At 40.2% G+C, this 22912-nt stretch overlaps 2 protein-coding genes across 3 annotated transcripts in view; one reads left to right on the top strand and one right to left on the bottom strand.

Moving 5' to 3' along the window:
* The window catches only part of ush2a (Usher syndrome 2A (autosomal recessive, mild)), a 232310-nt gene extending 229237 nt beyond the window's left edge, over window positions 1-3073 (top strand). Inside the window, 2 exon segments of the mRNA XM_078251541.1 lie at window positions 31-231; window positions 1471-3073. Coding sequence (XP_078107667.1) covers window positions 31-231; window positions 1471-1560 — 291 coding nt within the window. The 3' untranslated portion in view covers window positions 1561-3073.
* Window positions 3074-4224: 1151 nt separating this feature from the next.
* kctd3 (potassium channel tetramerization domain containing 3) lies at window positions 4225-22596 on the bottom strand. Of its 2 annotated transcripts, none has more exons than XM_078251553.1 (19): window positions 22168-22596; window positions 21296-21349; window positions 20053-20098; window positions 19566-19639; window positions 19392-19450; window positions 18434-18514; window positions 18083-18241; window positions 15479-15569; window positions 14822-15012; window positions 14557-14672; window positions 14102-14189; window positions 13694-13810; window positions 13279-13449; window positions 12494-12649; window positions 11900-11996; window positions 10555-10748; window positions 10160-10298; window positions 9741-9863; window positions 4225-8875 (listed from the first exon to the last, which is right to left on the bottom strand). In XM_078251553.1, the coding sequence occupies exons 1-19, from the start codon at window positions 22236-22238 to the stop codon at window positions 8293-8295; spliced, it is 2610 nt and encodes an 869-aa protein (XP_078107679.1). In that variant the 5' UTR covers window positions 22239-22596; the 3' UTR covers window positions 4225-8292. The 2 variants fall into 2 exon arrangements, with proteins under 2 accessions (XP_078107679.1, XP_078107689.1); XM_078251563.1 differs by having other exon boundaries at window positions 22036-22257.
* Between the last annotated feature and the right edge of the window lie 316 nt (window positions 22597-22912).

Below are 22912 nucleotides of genomic sequence, written 5' to 3'. Positions count from 1 at the left end.
CTAGCCGACTAAAAACAAATCTGTTTTCAGGGTCTGACAGACACAAAGATAGTCAGCAGCAGTTCACAGTTCAGCCCCATGTCCGTCCTGCGGGTCCCCAGCCAAACAGACCTCAGTCAGGCATACTCCCAGCATTCCTTGCACCGCAGCGTCAGTCAGCTGATTGACAGGAAGTCACTGATGATGGAGGAAGGAAGCTGGGACAACCCAATGGGACATGATTCAGGACTGGTGAGGATGGAAATATGTTTATGTTAACTTAGTTTGTTAAAATTACTATTAAAGTACAGTAATAACAATAATGACATACTCAGGAATACCAGGACAGCCACATATTAATACATTTACTCTCAAGTCAAGTGGTAATTTAGAAGGGTCTGAGAAATGTGTGGGAAACTGGCCATAGAGTAAAGTGAAAGAGCGTGCTTTGGAAGCAGTCTAGCTTTTACCTGACATTACCTGCTAATCTTTGTAAATGTATGCAAACTCAGTGGAATTGTGGCTTTGCCTGTCAAAGATACCAAAATGCAAGGGCAGAATAACATATGAACAAAAATTCAACGAACAAGACACATGGGAAGCAACACAGGTAGAAGCAAGTGTGTCAAAAGCATTGCCTCGAATCAAATATAAGAAAAGTAACAAAGCTCAATTCCAAATGAATTTATTTTATGGTAAAATGAGATTTACATGTATTTTTGTGAAGATTAATTTTGTAGATTACCTTCTCAGGTTTAGTGAAATAATTAGCAACATTTAATGAATGGTAACTACATCTATATATATTGGGTTCTGTTCCTTAATTTAGGTAGGGAACTACATACTGTAACATGGTACACCTCGCCTGTAAGTTTAGTAATGGTAAAGGTTAGCGGAGTGATGATGGGTTACGTTTGTTGTTGGTGTTCAGTTGTCCTACGGTTGAGATGAATATTAAACAGGACCTTCAGTTAATACAACACTAGAGAACTTTTCCCGCTTCGGTCCCCCTACAGGTTGGAAACGGAAGTGTCCATTACAACTACATTGTCTACAACTACAGATCCGCTACCCGATCTGGCAAACTTGCATAATGTAATGTCATGGACAATTCCACTTCCAACCTGTAGGGGGACCGAAGCGGGACAAGTTCTCTAGTGTTGCTTTAACCTGAAGAAGCTGTCCCCGTGCAAATGTATAGTTAATGTCAAGAGTAACCAGCGTAACATAACAAACTGATTTAGCATAATCTCAGAAGGACTAAGCATCAGAAGCTAACTGCATTGTGCACACAGACAATGTGCCTCATTATCCCAATTTGCTGGTAACTCAGTAAAAGGAATGACTTTTCAAGGAGTTAGTAATTCCTTTTGCAGAGCATCACTGGTGTCACCTATGCTCTCTGTCTCTGGACTTACAGTACGTACAGTAAATGTTGCCACCCTTTTAAATGCCCAAGACCTAATCGTGATCTCATGTGTTCTTTTTCAGTATGTGGAGGAAGATGAGTTTGTGGATGCCATCAAGGCCTTAAGATCTGTTCAGAAGGAGCACACCATGTTCTCTGACACACATCTTTAATATCTCTACATTTAATCAGGTATCACAGTTCCAATTCAGACTTAGTTTGAAACAAAGACGGTGAAAAATTCCTACCTGGTAAGCTGAATTTACAATGCTTAAAATTTGATTTAGGAAGAAAGATAATGTAAAAATCCATTGATGACAAAAATTTCCTTTTCATTTCACTTTGATTATGTCCAAAATGCACTGGTACAGTGCTAATAATGTTTTAATGATTCAGTTCAGATCCAAAGTTGTAAAAGAAAACCAGAGACCGAAGGAGATAATGGTTGTTTTACTGCAGAATTCACCTTAAACTACATTAAAATAGGTGTTTTACCCCACTGTGTGTACTGTGTGCCCCCCCGTAGGGACAAATAGTCTTAACTTGAGTAGAGACAGGGATAACATCCAGGAATACATTTTGGTTATGGACCCTGTCCGCTGTGATTGTGTAGGTTGTGAGATAAAAAGCCGCAGTATATTGGCTGCATAACTTTGATGTATCCATATCTTGATTGTAATTATACAGTATGTTATATATTAAATCCTGCTCAGATTAAGAACCGTCTCTGCTTGCCAACTGTTAGTTGTTCAGTTATTTTAAATGCAGAAAGATCAGCTATAGCAGGTTTGCTTCCCATTATTCAGAATCAAACCAGTTTAGAAGTCAATTAATATCAAAGGTTTTTATCACGTCCTCTGCTTCAACAAGTACTTGTGCCTAGTATGCTTACACATTATCAGCAGCAGCAGTCCTTTAGTTGTAATATACACATTGCCTTGTTGTTAGTTTTATGACAAAAAATGCCAACTGTTTTTTATTAATTTGTTAAAATGTGGCTGGGAATCACAGATGTGCCGTCCGATTGTTGTGATTATGTGATGTAACTTGAAAGCCCAATCTGAGATTTTTTTTTTTACCATATCCATTGTTGACTTACAGTTTAATGTGATTTAAATTTAGAAGGAACTGGACATCATGAAATCAAGCTTTGTTCAACTGTAGTGAAGCTGAATGTCTGGGTTTGATTTTAGTTTACTGTCAGTGAAATCCAGACTCAGTGTTGTTTGTCTGTGGCCTAATTTGTATTATCAAGAATGCAATCAGTTTAAGAATGAAAAAAAGAATCTCAGCTATGTCCTGTTTGGGTGTTATAGCAGGAATGAAACGAGAAGAAATGAAAAGAAATGTTTATTTTTGGTTTCCACAGATTGGACCTTTCATTTTCAAAAGCTAAACATCATAAAAAACAGTATTCAGAACAAGATGTTGAATTTCTGTGTAACAAGGTTTTTTTGTGTACAAAATTGAAGCCTACTGTATTGTTATAAAACCTTTTCTTTTTTACACTGGCAGTATTATTTATGGTTGTTGTTTAAAAAAAAGTCTTATTTATAGATGATTCATTGATTAATGTTTGTGTTTTTCTGAGAAATTATAAATGGCCAATGGTAAAAAAAAATACTCTTTTCTACTCATTTTCTTCACTTCAAACGTATTTGAAATATTATTGCATTGAGTTAAATAGTTTACACTAGTCCTCAAAGCAAACAGCTTTCAGCATGCCTGTGTCTCGGTTATAGATTCCTATATTAGCTGCAGACATTTGAAATTATCCAAGAATCAGTCGTCATTCATCTATCTAGTACCAATATACTTTATCTGTGAAACTTATTTTCCACTTTATTTTAAAGTACAAAAATGAGTCACTGCACTAGTGATACATGAATATTTGTTGATGAGGTTAATATTGTGCCATACTTTAAATATTTATTTAAAGAGAACAGTTTGCACATAGTTTAATTGTGTGTGTGTGTGTGTGTGTGTGTGTGTGTGTGTGTGAGAGAGAGAGAGAGAGAGAGACACACGTAGGGACAGAACTGAGATATTTAGCTTAACAGACTACTGTGCCTCAGACTGGTCATGGTGATCGAGCTGAAGATGAAACGTTCTTTTCTGCTGAGTTAGTAAAACACAGATGTGCCATCAGCTGTATAGAGACTTGGTTACCACACGCAAACACACAGAGGGCCAGTATCTCCATCAAAAGCAGCAGTAATTTAATTTCGTTCCTGTGTCCCTTAAGGGAACATCAAGGCAAGTTTGAAATTAACAAACTGGCAGTAACAACCGTGCCCTCGCTCAAGGACAGCAGTCTGACAAGGGCACTTCTAAAACATTCACAGCCACATTCACAGCTATTGTCACCCACGGAGGGAGGGAGAGGTTGTGAAAGGAGAGCTAGTTGAGTGATTGTAAGGGACAGTATGGCCCTGAGCTACACACACACACACACACACACACACACACACACACACACAGGGTTTATTAAACTCATAAATCACAATGACGACAGACGGCGTCTCAGAGAGGAGACTGTCTGAACGGGAAGGTTAGTGAAATGAAAGCGCTGGGGACACACACACACACACACACACACACACACACACACACACTCTGTGACGCTCAAACAAAACAAAATTTGTGGACTTTGGCAGGTTATCCACACAAACCATGTGCTAAAAACTCTGACTTGCAGCATTTGTTTCAGCCTGTTTTTCCCCTTTACAGGGTATAGTTTTAAAGGTTAAACTGCAAATGAAGTGATGGATGGAAACTGATTTGAAGGATCTCCTGTAAATTACCTCTTAATCTCCTGAGAAAATAGAGGAAACATGTTTAGTTTTGAGAGGTTTTAGTGAACACAGTTGTAGGTGAACATTGAGGCTCTGAAATGTTCAATGTTAACATATTTGTCATATGTAAATGACAAATATGTCAGCACTGTAAATAATATTACAACAAAATGCAGCATTTTCTAACACACACAATGTAAAACAATGATGTACAGGGCAGTTTAAACAAACATGATTTCCTTTTAGCTCACTATCATCTGGCTGCAATATAATGTAAACAAAGCCAGAGAGGAACTGGGGGACAACAGAGAAGGACAGACAGATTTTAGAAGACAAACAGTAATGTGCTGAAATACACTTTAAACTTTATATGTTTTAATATAAAATAAACACTAGCAATTTACTTAAATATTAGTCTTAATAGTGCAAGTGCAAATGCAGTTAGGTCCAATAGCATGGTGATATCAATATAGGCATTATATGATTATCAACTATATGTAATGAACAACAGTGTAAGTATCAACACACCATAACACACACCAATGCATCCACATTAGGATTTTGTTTTGAATATGTTTGTCTACTTTTCATAGAGTTAATAAGTGTATAAAATGTACATCTTTGTACAGGCAGGGACCACATGGTCAGTTCATCTGTTCATGTTGAAATGATAAGCAATGTGCTTAAAAAAAGAGGTTATATAGCTGCTGGATTTGGCAAATTATAATTAACATTTCAGGACATTCTTTCTAGCTCTATTTACAATTTGTTTTACAGTTGTCCCCACAATGATTACAAAAAAGTACCGTAGATCACGAGCTTGCTTGGTTTCTTTAAGTTATCCCAAACAAACAGCTAGTGGAAATCTCAGGGGATCTGATGGGTTCAAGCAAGAAAAGGTTTAGTTCACAAAATGCCTATGCTAATTACGGTTGCTGCCATTTCACTTCCAGCTGTCCTTTTAGACCTTCACAACTATGTCATAACCAAGATGGACCTTTTCATCTATATCAAGATTATGTACAATAGATGTTGATAATTTAATATGTACTGTAATGCCCATCGATTCAAGTGACCACTCACAAAATCTGATTTGGCCTGGTGTAAATCTATCATTAGACAGTTCTAGCCAAAGCCAGAGTGGACAGGTCCGTTATGTGGCTCCACAGTCTTCACAAGCCTTTGGTCAGAATCCTATTCAATGACAACACACAAACAGGCTGATAACTGTCAAACAAGTTAAATAAGGCACTGCAACAGTCATCCAAAACAAGACACATTAAAATCTGTTTCAACTGTAGTAAAGTGATGTAGTGTACCAGGCCCTTGTATTGAGTGTAGTTATATTGTGATACTGTAAACAAAATAAGATATAAATAATAATAATAATAATAAGTGTGATCTTGTACAGGCACCACTGTGACTAAATTTAGACCGGAACACAAATAGTTTTTCCTAATCTCTAGCTGTCTTAACAGTAAAATTTGAAAAATTAACATATTATTTCTCTCTGTTTAGACATCTAGGAAAAGGTCATATACTGTATATACCACAAAGCAAAAAGAACAGATGTTGTATATTTGATTTGCCGTCACTGTTAGTCTAAATGTGATCTTTTTGATGAATCAATCTCCACAAAGAAAACCATAAAGCTTTCCTCAAACTGTAAGCTTCCAGCGCTGTGCCACTAATTTGTTTTCAAATTCACATTTACAAATGTTTTATGAAAATTGCTCAAATTGCTGTGTTGGATTACAAATACATTTTGGCTTGTCATAGCAGGTCAAGCACAGGTGTAATTGATAAACGACTACATTCCATTTAGCTGAGCTAGTTGTAGGGTCCTGGTTTTGTGCATGCTGGCTCACTGTCATGGTTTACTGGGACACTTGATAGAAATGAGCCCATCACTAATGAATTCTTTCACCTGTGCTTTTCCTGCTATGACAAGTCAAAATGACTGCAGTGAAAGGTCAATACACTGCATGTCACATGTTGCAGGGAGGCTGTAATGCTACTGTTAGAATAAGTTAATATTGTAAATTGCCTGGAACTTGTAGTTACATTTCAAATAGCCAGCTGTAGTGAAAAGCAGGGACTTGTTCACATGAGGATTCTTTGTTGTTGCAGGCCAACGTCCCTGTGTAACACGTACTATTTATCAATCCTGAAGCCTTCATGTGAAAATCACAGTGTAGCTCTTCGGCATCTTAACTCCACTGTTACATAGTCCAGGAAGGTTTTACTGCACGCTGGAGCTGCAAAATGACTTTACTGCTTGCTGACTGTAGGCTTTTTGTGTCATTGCTCGAACAACAATTGTGTCTCTGGCTGCAGCAAAGTTGATGCACATTAGGGTTCAAGTAGTCTGACTCCCCAGATGTACACTGTGGGCATAAGAATGCCATTGGCCGCGTATTTCATGCAGCATTCTCTTCTCTTCCTCTATCTGCGTGTTACCGTTTTCAAAATGCCCTTCGCTAAGGGAAACTACAACAACAACAACAACAACAACCTCCAAACTAGCAACCTACACGCTGAAAATGACAATTTTTGACGAAGATTTGGATCGTCCAATAAGGCAGGCCTGCTTGGTTCTTTTGGTGAATGGTTGTAATGATATACAAATAATATGTATATAATTGATATTTTGTGGGGATTTAGCCTCTCCACATGCAAATGTTCCACTAAAACAAGTTCCCTCCCGACACTAGTTTGCAAGGGCACTGTCACTGCACCCTGGGCTTAGCGCCACCCAAGATGATTGTGATTGGTTTCAAGAAATACAAACAAGCCAGAGCGTTTTTTTTCCCCTATGGCAGAATGATAAACAGGTCTGGCTATGCGGGACTAGGGTTCAAGTAGCTGCCAATGTTCTGGTAGGGCAATATGTTAAAGAAGCCATTCACTGAATGACAGGTTGCACATATTGTCAGAGACACTTGACATCATACTGAGTTTTTAAAAGGGGCCTAATCCTGCTGAAACGATTAGTCAATAATTGTTTGGTCAATCACCAAAAATGGCAACCTTTTTCTGTTTTATATCATTGTAATTTGAATGTTTTTGTAACGGATATTTTTTTTAAAGTTTATGATGAAAATTATAGTTTGTTGTTAGTTTTCTGTTCGAAGTTCAGAAAAGGTTCTGAACAAATTCCTACCAGACTATAAGTCAATAAAAAACACTTCAAATATCTGATAAAAGTACAAACTGTGCCATTGTTAATTCCATTTTGCTTCCATTATCTGTTTAAGGGTCTCACAAGATAAAGCGCTCCTTAGATAGTGTTTGAAATCCTTTTTCTTTTACTAGTAGTGTGCTTTTGTGCTTGCTTTTTATTTTTATTTTGATGAACCTTGATTCAAGCTACACTTTAGTGGCCTAACACCTGCTTGTGCTTCAACCAAACAGGCAGCAACAACACGCCTTTGACAATACCTGGCCAAACTGACTTTTGCATGTTCCTGTAGTTACTGCATGTTTGTTAAGATGTAGATTGAACACACAGGGAGATAAACCAATTTCAGCAGTTCTCTAAGACTAACTGAGCTGGCAAATTACTTTCAGATTTGTAGCTGAAAGTGCAAACCTCATCACCCGTCATCAGTTACACCAAAAGCCATCTGAGATAGTCGGAGGTCCAGTTGTACCCAGCAGATTTTACAAGTGTGATAAAAATTGAAATCCCTTACAAGATCAAAACCCAAATGCATTCCTTGTCTGGTTGAGAGGACATGCTGTTGTCGTTGGGATGTTGCAACTGCTTCGTCATGTCAGATAGATTTTTGCCTTTAAAAGTATGACACCAATGTTTGAGTTCCACTGACTTAAATTAAAAAAGGTGTATCGTTTAAATAAAAGTTTGTCAGCGTAGAAAGCAAACTGAGTAAAGTAGACCCGTCCTGAGACAGACTCATTAAAGCATGGTAGCATCTTGTGTGGAGTCCCAACACTAGAAGGTAATTTATCCAGTTACATCATTAGCCACACCTGAAAAAGCCACATTCCTCCTCTGCTGTGATATCCAGAACGCCACATGTGCCTACAGGACGCCTCTACAAGATGATTCCTCTGATTGGGATGGAAAGAAAAGGGTGGTGGGCACTGTCACAGGCTGCTGTCCTGATTGGACAGCTCAGGGGCCAGCTTCCTGTGTCGCGGTGAGGTGGAGGAAGACAGTTTGGTCGGGGAGGGGGAGCCGTTGGCAGATGAGTCGCTGCCACCACCTTCAGATCCAGAGGGCACGGAGGAGAGGTGGGGGACTGGAGGAGCTTTCTTCCTCCCCAGAAAGCCTCCTTCTAGTACTCCCCTCTTCCTCACGCCTCCCTCCACCTTCACCCCCTCTCCCCCTGATCCAATACCTTCTCCCTCCTCTGGGTTTGGGTGCACCTTCCGCCTAACGTCGCCTCTGGGAATCGGGCTGTCAGGCGGATGTCGTAGAGACTCTTGACCGCCTTCTGTCTTCACCCCGGAAACACCAGCAGTCGTAATAGCTCCGATAATTGTGTTAGAGCTTGAACTGGCTGTTCGACAAGCCCAGAACTCCATAGCTGTGGCTCTCCGCTCACTGTCGTCAGGCCCAAAGTCACAGAGCGAACGGCGGACATCAAGGGTCTGGCTGGGGCCCTGTGTGGACGCCTGACCAGTGCTGTCCAGGACACCTCGACTCAGGCTGAAGTTCTGGAAGTCTCTATGGAAAGACAGATGGATGAAGTCAGTTACAGGTGGATGCAGACAAGGACAACTCAGCATTTTCCAAGCATACATGCAAATAGCATGATTAGATTATTATCAGAATGGCACGCAAGGGAGGCTGTATTTCAAAACCAGGTGCTAATGGTCCTCACTCCTGGTTCTGGAGAGCCTCAGCGTATTTCCCATGACACTAATCAGGTGTGGGTAGAGCATGGAAATGTGAAAAAGTGCTCGGGCTCTTCAGGACTAGGAGCACCACTGTAATGGTCAAGACAAGAAAATTACAAAATAATCCTCCCTTAGCTCTCATGGTTTTGAGATATTCATCTGAGATTTCTGCCACCACCCCAGTACAATAGAGGTAAACAAGGTTTTTGCGGGGACTATTTCTTCAATAGATCGGTAGGATTGTTGTGTTCTGCTCCAACAGAGCGCAGGACTCCAGCTGGACAAGGGAAGGCAGAATCTGTTTGCATCGTGATGCTTGGTGCTCAAAAGAAGTCAAAGTTGATACAATGTTTCCCTGTTATCGATTTTTTATGTTAAGATGCCGGCCATATTATCTGCGCAGAGAATTCACCAGTTTTGTTGCTGTTGTTTCCGCCCAAAGCAAATAAAAACAATGCACTACAGGAATGCACTACTGTTTTTGGTTTGTTTTTCTTGTGTAGCATAAAGGGACTGCATTTTGTTGTGCAACCCTGTGTTGTACAATGACAATAAAATGAACATGTGCAAACAATACCAAAATGATCTGCATAGCTGTATACTACTGGGGGTCAGTGAGAAAATGTGTGTTTTGTAATATAGGTAAAGTGACCCTTTAATGTATCTGCACAGTATGTCAAATATCATTTCACCTGTAGCTGTGGAAGGACTCAGTTCGTCGTGCGCGGGCCAACAGGGGGCTCGCTCTGTAGGGTCGCACAGCTCCGTAAGTAGCCTGGCTCTCAGGAATGGGCTCCTGGGCCTGTAACTGCAGACTGATATAAATGGAAGACAGTCAGTGAAAGACATTTTCACAACACACAAAGTACATATTAGTTGATAACCACTGTACAAGGGATGCTATTTATTGTGATTACGGTATTGAGACAGCTCCTTATTTTGTGTATAAATGTACTGTATGTACGGATGTATCTGTAGTGGCCGAGAGTTAGGAAGGTGAAGGGTTGTCTTTAATGTGTGTGTGTGTGTGTGTGTGTGTGTGTGTGTGTGTGTGTGTGTGTGTGTGTGTGTGTGTGTGTGTGTGTGTGTGTGTGTGAACTTTCTCTCTAACCTTGAGCAGGACTCTCTGAGGCGTGTGTGGTGCAGCATGGAGGGGGCGGGGCTAATATTTGGTGTAGCACAGCGGGAAGTGCTCAGGTCGCACTGGTCCAACAGCTGCAGCAGCTCCTCCTCTGTAGGCCCACCTGCATCTGTCAAACACAAGGGCAGCTTCAGAACACACACATCCAGCATTTCATCAAAGAAAATTATTACTTTTAATCCTAGAAATGCTAGTCTACCCTATAACCATATATATATATATATATATATATATATATATATATATATATATATATATATATATATATATATATATATAATATTTTTTCGTAGGTGAGTAAAAACAGCCGTCTACATTTTTTCTTACATTACTGCTCTTGGCTTTATCTTTCTCTATCTCCTCACCCTCTCTCTTCCTCTCCTCTCCTTTGTTAGCGGTGTCCATGGCAGTGGTCAGGTCCCACATTTGGATGCTGCCGTTGCCATGGCCAGTGAACAGATAGCGCCGAGGTCGCGACCCCATCCGGCTCGAACCCTCACACTCCCGCACCATGAAGCAAGAGATAGTGGTCACATCCACTGACTGCACTTCACAGATCCTGACAAACACACAAACACGTTACAGTTTTTTTCGATTGCTTAAGCACTATTTTGAAAACAGGGCCCGGTTTTTCAAAACACTACACACAGTTAGCACAACCACATACCCAATTAGCAAAACACCTCAGACCCTTTGCAAAATGAAACACTCTTGCAAAAACTATACACTGATTTATAAAAAACATATTTTGTTACCATATGAAACACACACGTTTCATATGACTTAATTCAGTTTGAACCAGTTACACACTGCTGTTGCTAACCTAAAACACTTTCAGCAATTCTACTTCTAAGTGATTAGAGTACTGTAAATGAAGTACACAGAGAAAGTGCAAATATACAAAAAGTTCACCAAACAATACACAAGATCAATGCTGCAGACTGAGGAAAATATAATGCATTTCTCTCTATATATCCAAATCAGTCAACATGGAGAATCACAACAAAACATTTCCCAGTTTTCATGCTACAGTACTACAGTAGTGTGCACAACACTGTTAGCTCAGCAAACAACAGACAAACATAAAATACTGTATCTAGTACAGGTTACAATTACAGTAAAAAAAAACAAAAAAAAAAAAAAAAGATCTGAAAAAAAACTGAAAATACAGTACAGAAAATACTAGACTTACCTGCTGCATTTTTATAGCGCTTAAACCTGATTGGTGTGTCTACAGTTTGTGCACCTGATGGCTGTGTTTCATAGATTGGCTCATAGGTGTGGTAATTTGACAGTCAGTGCTTTGGAATTGGAGGAAGGAAGTGACATCATGATATACTTCTGTGTCTAATGTATACAAGTATGTTTATTGATTTGCAAATCACTGTGTGTATTCTTTTGCAAAAAGTGTGAGGCTGACATTGTGCTTATAGTGGTGGTGCACATCTGGGTCAATGCACTTTGAGTGTAAGGTTTTGATAATTGTGTAATACTTTTGATTTCAGTGTGTAAGCAATCGGCAAAAATTGTAATATGTAGCAACGGTCAAACAGAAGTACTAGAAGCCTACAGATAAATTGAATAACAATAAGAAATAAAGAAACTTAGTGAGCTAAAGCGTCCTCCCACCTCCCAGTTAATAAAAGACAAAGTTAGATAAACATCAGAGGAGCAAAGGTGAAAGAGAAAGACAGATTGAGAATATTATACCTCTTTCCAGTAGATGAGAGCCTCACAAACAGTTTGTTGGTGATGGGGATCACCTTCTGTATGAAAACCTGCTGATCGTCTCTGTCTCCAAATGGACCTGAGAGCAGAAAACACAATCGGTCTCTACCTGCCACCCAACATCTCGATTCAGCAAGTCCACCACGAAATACTGTTACAAAACATTTAGTATAACATTTTGGAAAGACAACAGCCCTCAATTTGTCCTATTTAGAATGTGAAATTACCACTTTTGTGTCTCTTTAAGGCAATGTACCGGATCTTTGATCAAGTTGCAATTAAAAACTGGTAGCGGTCTAATTCATGTCACCAGTATTTAGTGTGTGTTAAAGCTGTCATAGCTCATAACACACATATCTGCACATAGAGCACCTGCTATCTACTGAATTTGTAAGCAAAGATAAGATCCATCTGTTACTACTAATGTAAATCCCAAATGTGCACCTCTTTTGCAAGGGCAGTATCAGACAAACAGATCTCTCCCTTCCTCCTTATAAATGCATCTATCCTTCCCTTAAAGTAATCCATCTTGCGTTCTTCTTTTATTTACTGATCTTGTCTTCTTAACTATCTCACCAATATCATTCCCAGAGCCGTAGCTCCCGTGGCTCTCCGTCTCCTCCAGGGACAGTATTTTGAAGGAAGCCAGAGGGGTGGAGCCTGGCTGGGTGGAGATCATCCCTCTGAACCGGGTCACCGTCCACGTCCGAACGTGGTTGTTGTCCGCACACACTGACACACACAGAAAAACAACACAAGATCTCAATCACAGGTATACACCCAGGTACGTAACAGAAAACACAATGAACAAGAGATGATTGATGTGTCAACAGTCTGCACTTTTAGGGCCATATTTTAACGATCTAAGCGCACGGCGTAGGTGCGTTTAGGGCGTGTGCGTTTAGGGCGTGTGCGTTAACGGCGGAGAAAAGGGTCTGTGTGCCAGGCGCATGGTTCAAAAGCGTTGTACTTAGTGTCTTAATTAAGATTAAGAGAGAGGTGACACTCTGACAAAAAATGTGTCAGAGTGTCATCTCCCATTCCCTTTAAAAGCCAGGCGCGTTTGTACCTTGGCACATTGCTATTATGATGGTGGATTTGCTAAGCAGGAAGGAGAGATTTTCAGGAGAAGAAACTGATCTGCTTGTGCGTGAAGTGAAAGCGCGCTAGCAGATCATATCATAATACTATTTCACATTGTAATATTTTTATTTTTAATCTTTTGCATGTTTGTGTGCTGCGCCAGGTGCAAGATAGGGCCCTTATAGTTGCCTTGTATATTCCTCTGTTACCCACTCCAGTTCCTTCTATCAACAGAGAAACTGTTTGTCTAACCCTCCTACCTGTTACACCTTCCTCACCTGATACCAGATGTTTCTCTGACAGCATAATCTTTGTCACCGGGCTCCTGTGCACAGTGAATGTCTGAAAGAGCTGGGGGCCCGATCCCACTGTCTCTGGGTGTTGCACGATCACTCTTACTGCACCGCTGCTAGTCCCATAGGCTATCTCTATCCAGTTCCCACTCACACCTGAAAGACCAGAGAGAGGGAGGGGAGGACAGAAAGACACAACACAAATACACACAGACAAAACATTTTAATGTCAGGTCAGTAACTGTGACACTGTCAGTTTATATCCCAGGAGGTGAAAGTGAAGGAGGAAAAATCAGAGCTAAATATGAAAAGGAAAACACAGACAATTATATGCAGGAATAACCCTTTTTTAAGTTTATTTTTTTCTTTATTTTTAGAGGGGAAAAACTGGTGTACTGACTGGTTTTAGGTGTGAGGTAGACAGACAGAGCAGTGATGGCATCATTTGAAGGGTCATGATAAAGCTCTGTCACTAGAAGATCATTATCCTTCATCCTCAGTGGAAACTTTTGCATGTCTGAAAAGAAGAAGACAAAATATTAATGTGTTGAGGTTTGACAGCATTTTATGAAATCTAGATCCAGCATCCAATCCTCGAATTGACTCAAAATACATTTTGGTGAAAAAAAAATCACCAAGGTGCTTTTAAAAGTATTTATAAGCAACAGTCACACAAAATCCCTGAACTAACTTTTCAAACATTCAATAAACTGAGTGGCAGACAGAAGATAGGAAACCCTGTGTGTGTGTGTGTGTGTGTGTGTGTGTGTGTGTGTGTGTGTGTGTGTGTGTGTGTATAAACATGTACCTATGTAGTAGATAGACCCATTGTTGCAACCCAGTAAAAGGAAGGATCCTGCTGTGTCACAACTGGTAATAGGAACCACATCTTGAACCTTGAACATATACACACAAAAAAGTAAACTCACAATCAGTACAGTGTTATTCTGTGAAGTCACTGTCAATTGAAAGCACACAAACTGTACATTCAATGCACACAAACTGTACATTCATTATGAATGCTCATTAAGGCCCCATAACCTTACTATAATGTTCACTAACACAAATGTGGAGGAGAATCACAAACACTCACCACTCCTCGATTATCTCTCTATGTCTCACCCATACAAACAAAAACTCAAACACACACACACATACACATACACACACATACACACACACACACACACACACACACACACACACACACACACACACACACACACACACACACACACACACACACACACACCGCCCTCCTACCTGCCAGTGCTGTGTGACAGCATTCCACACCCCAACCTTCCCTGTATGGCTTGTAGCCACTAGCTGGTTCCCAATGAAGAACAGATCATCCACAGGTACACCGAGACTGAATACACCTGGGGTGGTGGGAAGAGGTAGGAGTTAGTGTGAATTTGCAGGCTGGAGGAAAAGTGGGTGGAGAGTGAAGGCTGAGTCACAGAGATGGCAGAAAGTCAAAGGGGTAACAGCAAGGTGGTCCACAGACACAAACATACTCGCTGTATACCTATCTCATTTCCACTGCCTCCATCTTGGATGCTCCAGAGGATAATGTTGCTTTCGGAGGCGGCGGCCACCATCTTGTCCTTGTCTCCATGCGGGCCACCCACCACCTTAGCGTTAAGCGCGATGCGTTCAATGGTCCAGTCAAGGTAGGGGGAGGAAAACACCTGCTGCCATCCAGAAGATTCCTTTATCCTGTAGCAAGATCACACACACACAGGCAAACATTTACCTCTGCTTTTACAATATTCTTACCCAAAGGATTAGCCATCATACAGTGTGTTATACTTTACATGACAAGGACAGTTACGAATTAATAGGTTTTGAAAAAGTTGGACATGGGTAGGATAAAAAAGACAGCCTTCATTACCATCTTTATTACATGCTTACATTTTCACAATGCATAAAGAGTTTGTAAAACAACAGATATAAACTAAATAACATTGTGTTCTCAACTTGTCTGAATAAAGATAAATAGTTCAGTAATTTGACTGTACATGTATAGAGCCAAAGATGACAACTTGTGCACTGGCACAGGTATAGAAGCATTCAGTGAAAAATTTGAGACACAACAGATAACGACTCCATCTTCCCATCCTTAATAATGTAATGTCTCCCCCCCTAAGAACTATAGAGTGGATGAGAAATGTGGCAGTATTACCTGTAGCAGATAACAAAGTGCGCGTAAGCTGCCACAATCCAGTTGTGGTGTCCTGCTATAATCAGCACCTTCCTGGGATCAACCACAGGACCTGCACAAACACACACAACATACAAATAAACACACTACTTCTGTGGCCTGCTAATCAGACTGAATTTCCCTTTTGTTTTCACTTCATTATTTGTCATTATCTGAATTGCTGAATAAAATAGTAACGTGGGCAGTGATTCAAAGGTCTAGAACCAGCCAGGGATCAGTAACGTTTACTTCAAATTATCGCATGACATAAAACACGCATCCCAAATCCCTTTGCATCAGTCCAGAGCACATACACTCTTTGTTTATTGCAGCTAACTATATTCTCTGATGTCATCCTCAACAAAGAGCAGGCCGATGGGAAACTAGGCTACCTTAGTCAGCGCACTAAAAGGATGTGTCAGGTCACATTAGCTCCAGCATTAATGCACACTCACATACACACATAAACAGATGTGGCACACATATAAGCATGTAGAAAAACATAAGACATTCAGAAAAAGCAGTATGAATGCTAGAGCACAGGCAGTAGACGTACATTCTATGAATGACAGGCAGAAGGCAGACAGTGTAGCAGAGTCACTGTCAAAATAAGAGTCTTTTTTTGCTGAATTTGCTGCTTGCTTTTTTATGCTTAGATGAAGATTTGTGCTGAGATGGATTTCGGGTACCACAACAGCTGTAAGCATATATATATATATATATATACAGTATCTCACAAAAGTGAGTACACCCTTCACATTTTAGTAAATATTTCATTTTTTTGAAAGGACAACACACATTAATCAACATTTCTGTAAATGTGCCAGTGTTAGCCAGCTGGCTAATTTTCAACTATAGTCCTTTGACCAGATGATTTTAGACCAGAGCAGCAGGAAGCAGCAAGATATTAGTGCAGGTTAATCTATACAGACAGAAGTCAACAATACATAAGTACAGATTAAACTACACAGACAAAAGTCAACAAGACACCATACAGACAGCTAAAACAACAGAAATTTTAATGGGACAACACTGAAGAAATTACACTTTGCTACAATGTAAAGTATTAAGTGTACAGCTTGTATAACAGTGTAAATGTGCTGTCCCCTCAAAATAACTCAACACACAGCCATTAATGTCTAAACCGCTGGCACCATACCTAGAGATTGGCATGGGGTACTTTCCATAAAATCATCTCTCAATGCAAATCAAACCAGCTATTAGGCTAACCAACATAAAACCATGCCAATCTCTAGGTATGGTGAAGGGCATGTGATGATGTGGGGCTAAAAATAAAAATCTGCCTGCCTCTATGGGAATTTAACATAGGGGTGTACTCACTCACTTTTGTTGCCAGCGGTTTAGACATTAATGGCTGTGTGTTGAGTTATTTTGAGGGGACAGCACATTTACACTGTTATACAAGTTGTACACTTAATACTTTACATTGTAGCAAAGTGTAATTTCTTCAGTGTTGTCCCATTAAAAGATATAATGAAATATTTACTAAAATGTGAGGGGAGTACTCACTTTTGTGAGATACTAGTCTACAGATGATCACTATTTATTTTTTACATTCAGACACACTTCATAAGGCTGCTTCAGAGGCCTGTACTATGAAGCGAGATTTGGCGTTAATGAGCTAACTTCAGGTTCAACCCAGGGTTTTCTGTACTACGAAGGTGGATCACTTGTGATCGGGTTCAATCGCCGTGGTAACTTATGGTGAACGCCTAACCTGGTCGGGAGCAGGTTAAGTTGGAGATCAGAGATCAACCGGTGTAAAAGCACCGCCTACTGACCAATCAATACTCGATTGATAACGGCGTCACCGTTCTTAGAAGATCAGGCGGAGCTCGGTGCGCGGAGAGAGAGAGAGAGAGAGAGAGAGAGAGAGTGAGGGGTGCGCACATAAAAGTTAAAACATTTAGAGACCGACAACCCCGTTAGCATTCCCTGATGTGTATATTATATAGATTGTAATGGGAGGGAATTACATATCGGCTTGCCGTGTGTTGCCAATGCGCACATCAGTTTGAATTTTATTTTTATATATTTTATTTGCTCTCACGATGGCTTCCCACTGCCATGGTTGCAACTGAAATACTAGGCTAAAGCAACGACAGTTTATGGAAAGTGCACAAGTATAATTATGGTCAGATCTTGGTCCTGACTGATGGGGAAGTGATATTAATAAGCGTTGTGATTTACGCATCTACAGCGTCGGCTATTTTTTTTGCCAGCTTTCCTTCCTGTTTTAGGAAGCAGCGACTGTATTGCGTTTTGCCTGCAAAACCGTGTCTGTGTTATTCATATTTATGAAGAATTATAATTTCCTCTTCTTATGTAAAATATGCGGCTCTGGTAGATGTTTGCGATTGGTCGTGCTGTGCAAACACCGCCTCTTTTATGTGAACGTGCGCGCCGCTGGATTGGGAAACCCTGGGTTGACTGAACTAGTTGTTAACCAGCGTCGTGACACAGTTTATGCGGGACCGCGGTTGTTAGGTTCGGTGAAGCCGGGTAACTGAAAGAAATCCAGGGCATGTTGATCTCGCTTCGTAGTACAGGCCTCAGGTTACTCACCCAGTTTGTGGTTGTCGTCTGTTCCAGTTGAGCCAGAGAGGGAAGGGTGAGGAGGGGGACCAACACGGGTGAAGCCCTCTGCTCCACTTAGACCGGGCCGCTCATCAGAGGAGGGGCCAGAGGCTGCTGAGGCAGGGCTTGACTTACGGGCAGGGATGGCTGTCAAGGAAACATAGACAATTATAAATAGAAATTTGTGCAGATTTGTATTGTTATAGTATTCTGTGTCTTAAAAAACGGTTGTTTTCTTCCTGCAACTGTTTTTGGAACATCAGTTGAATATTCTGATCGCAGTTAATTGGTTCTCTATTTTAAGTTAATTTTCTGTATCACTCTGTTTCATGTGTTTACCTGGGGGTGGTAGGTAACCATGGAAGAGAACGCTACCACACGACGAGCGGTCCAGTTCTTCACACAGCAGCAGGCGCCGCACTGCACACATGCACATACACACGCAGGTACACACACAAACACACACACACACACACACACACACACACACACACACACACACACACACACAAACTGCATGAGCACATGATGACCAGAGCTATGTTTTTAAGATTAAGTGACTACTTATTTAATTACTGTAAAACATAACAATTAGGAGAATGTAATGGATGATTTATTTTTAGATGCTGATACATAGTATATTGTTATATTATTTTATATTATATTATCATAAATTGTCTTTTTGTTCTGTGGATTTTAAACCTCATACTCTATTTCTTCTATTTTGCATTTCTTTATTAATTTTGACAAAGGTTTTGTTATTGTTGGGTTATAAAGTTTAAGACTAATTATCCATGAGTTGGAGCAATCCACTGTAATTTATAGTGTATGTAATAACTTTGCATTGTATCATACATTATTTATTGCTATGCATATTATGATTTTAAGCAGGTGATCAGTTTTCACAAAAGTAAATTTCCCATTGAAGTACAGACAATGCAGGGAAGTTACAAACACTGAAACAGGAAGTAAAACAGAGTACATGGAACTAACAGTAATAAGGTTTTGACCTTGGTCAAGTTGTATTTGCATTTGATGTTACAGGACAATATTTCCCTTAAATGACAGTTCACCTGTACTATAGGCTGTTCAAACTGTACCCAAAAACCCCAGATGCTCAGCTTTTATGTAGTACCTGGTGATGTTGTACACATGTATGCACTGGCTACAGAACAAACTTTATATAAGGCAGGTGCATTATGAGGTTTCCATAATGTCTATGTAATGTATCACTATTTGTGCTAAATACAAGGCTGCTACTTCCATTTCCTCCCCAAACCTCTGTTAAGCAACACACCTAAAGGAGTTATCCCGTAAAACTCTGCTTCATGTCGCAGGATGCTGATGTTGACACCCCTACAGAGAAAGAAGCAGCAGAAGTATTCAGTAAGGCCCTGCTTATAACTCAACATAATGTCTTCCTAAAATCAACTTTCAGGGATATTTTCTGAATGGTGTCAAAACTCCTTACCGCAGGTCCAATTCTTTGGTTCGGAGGAAATTCAAAATTGGTGCAAAAGCTGTAGGGTCTCTGTCAATAAATATCTGGAAATGGAGGAATATATATTATGATGCAAATGCAGGTCTTAAACAACCCCTAAAAGAAAAGCAATTGTTTACAATCACTATGGGACACTACTTTCTGATATTGAAAGTCATTGAAGAATAATTGAGATTAATCTGTAATTTAAAATCAGCATTAGTTGTAGCCCTACACAATGCAGTACAGTATCTAACAATAGGAAAGTGGATGGAATTTAATGATGAAACATTGAATGTGGGCCACAGAATTTGTCTAATATGGTCTCAAATGGTATAATATAATATATTATGTCTTCTTGAGCATACACATATAATCCTACAAATGTCATGTCCTATCTGCTGGAAGACAATTTTCAGATGTTGCCTGCGGATATTGTTCTAGTTTTTGAATAAGAAGCAACAAAGGCTATACTCACAGCTCCAGTTTCATCCCGAAGAGTGGATATCCTTCCACTCAGCAAACTGGAAAACACACAAACACACACACACACACACACACACACACACACACACACACACACACACACGCATGCACAAGGGCTCCAGTTAACCCAAGGACTTCTCCATTTCCACTTACTAACAGTGTTACCACTACAGTTTGCACAGTGACTCTTTTCTTACTCTGAACGACAGATTAGTAAGTACTGGATCAGCATGTGTTGCAAGTGTGTATTAATAATGACTTTATATTGACTTCACACTGAAGACAGCTGAGGGCAGAGAGACTGACAGGCAGGCAGACAGACAGACAGACAGGTGCACTGGCAGACAGACTGACAGGCATTTAGCACTACTTGGTCAGCTGTTGTCAAACTGTGAGCTCAGTCCAGTGTTTGAGTTTGTTCCAACTGTGGTATTTGCCCAGCCCCAAAGTAGCTGTTTCACTTTAACACTGAGTTACCCTCACACCAAAATAACTCACTAGATACATGTGAAAAACACCCATGTATGCTAAAACATATATATTTAGTCCATATATTGTGAGGACAGTTTTCAAAACCCCAAAAGTCTTAAAATAAGGGATCACTGTCACAGTGTTCACATTAAATATTGGATGGAGACAAGACTTTTGCCTTGCTAAATAACAAACAAAAGATACATTAAGAAAATAACGCAGCTGACTTGATTTTCTACCTTCTTACAATCATAGCGGACTGTAATTGTAATCCCCTGACATTTTTCCATTACCAGAATGGTACAAGTATGAAGCAAGACAGAGACGAGATAATGGAACATCGCTACTTAACATTAATTATGTAGTACGAATTTAGTTTTACCGGGATGCAAAAGCACCATGGCACGCTCACTGAGTCTTTGACCTGTTTCTGGTAGAATTCCTACATGCTGTAACAATAATACTACTAGTACAGTCTAATTAGCCTAATTTCATGGGGCGTCTAGACATGTTAAATTGACTCTGTTTGAGTCCCATGTTAGTCAGGTTTAAGCCTGCTTTGAGATATGTACAGAACACTAACTGTGGCTATGCAGACACATTCAGTTCCTTCTATTTTCATACACAGCAGAATGATCCTCATAATGTATACTCTGACACTGCTAATACTCAATTCATTCTTCAAATATCTAATCTTACAGTCCAGATCGATTCCATGCATCATCTGCATCAGAGAGTCCAAATGCTGACAACCTTAAACCAACCTCGAGAAGAAAGAGTCTGGGATCCACATCAGAGTCTGTCTGGAGGTGCTGAACCTAAAAACACAATAACACATTTATTACATACACTGTGTGAAGGAAAATGTAGGGTCACTGCAGTCATAGGCACGCCAATGGTAGAGGCATGCCATTCATGGAATTGCTAGCTGAGGAAATTCATCTCTACATTAAAATGTCACAATGTAGATGTACTGTGTGTGTGTGTGTGTGTGTGTGTGTGTGTGTGTGTGTGTGGGTGCGCGCGTGTGAGAGAGAACGAGAGAGAGAGAGAGAGAGATATGTAAAACATTCAATGAAACAAGGAACATTTATTTTAACAAGTTCAACTCTGTAATCTCAGATTTCAAAGAACTGAATGACCTCTCAAAATTAAAAATACTCCTGGGAGAAGGAGACAGGGCCTATCTTGCTGCCCAATACAGAATGTACGAACATGCCTCAACCTGAGGGACAGTGAATGACCGACACACACACACACACACACACACACACACACACACACACACAACATATATACTTATATATAAAATAATATATTTTATATTAGTGTTTATTGTGTACTGTCCAAATATTTGAACTTGTATTTTGATGCTTTGACAACTGTTATTAATACTGTAATGCCAATAAAGCCCCTTTGAATTGAATAAAAGTAGAGAGAGAGAGAGAGAGAGAGAGAGAGAGAGAGAGAGAGAGAGAGAGAGGTTAATGATAAAGTGCACAACCTGGTGTATCTACTTCAGCTACATCCATGGCTGCTTGGCCATGCAGATATCATCATACGCGTACGTAGCCAGAGCTCAAATTTCCAAAATGATGACCATCATCTGCCGGGCTGTCCTGTTGACGAAGCTTACCTTGTCCCACCGACGTTTAACTGGATGATCTCTCCCATCCCAGGCGTTAAGTTGTTACCATTCGTAGCCATGATGACCGAGCCGACGGGTTGTTGTACGGAAAAAGTCACTGTTCCGTTTTAACTGTTACTGTCACGAGAGCTAGCTTGCTAAGGCTTCGCTCTCTCTAGCCTCTAGCTCTGCCGATGTCTCGACTCCCCAGCCTCACAACCTCTCCCTCGTCCCACCTTCCATAAAATATCCCTTATATGCGACCTATACGGACGGCGTCGGTATCGTTAAGCCTCCGCATAGTGGGCGAAGAGAGACAGAGGTCTTTTTATCCAAAAGGCAACCACACAAGAATTCCTTTATTGCTTGTTTGCATCACTGCCTTGCATGTAAATCGTGGATAACATCTTACGCAGAATATTAGCAACGTGAAACAGCTGCACAACCCTTCTACAAGCGAGGAGAGAGTGTTCACCTCTGACAACTTCCGTTTTCGCTTAAGAGACGTGCATTCCACCCCTACATTCTTCTTTTTTCATGAAACGTGTTATTTAATTTAACCATACAGCATAACATGTATGGGTTTAATGATTTACTGATTTAATGATATACAGACACATGTTACATACCTGTAACGTTGGGCTGGGCTCTTTGGCGATCCGCTTCGTCCAAAACTAGGATTAATGGATGTGAACTATCTTGATTGTTCTTCGAGCTGCTGCTCACCATCAAAACCAAATTTGAGTGCGCTTGA

Source organism: Sander vitreus, chromosome 1 (assembly GCF_031162955.1).
Source record: "Sander vitreus isolate 19-12246 chromosome 1, sanVit1, whole genome shotgun sequence".
NCBI classification, from domain to species: Eukaryota; Metazoa; Chordata; class Actinopteri; order Perciformes; family Percidae; genus Sander; species Sander vitreus.
The sequence above is the reverse complement of the archived record's forward strand: the minus strand, read 5'-3'. Positions and strand labels throughout refer to the sequence as shown.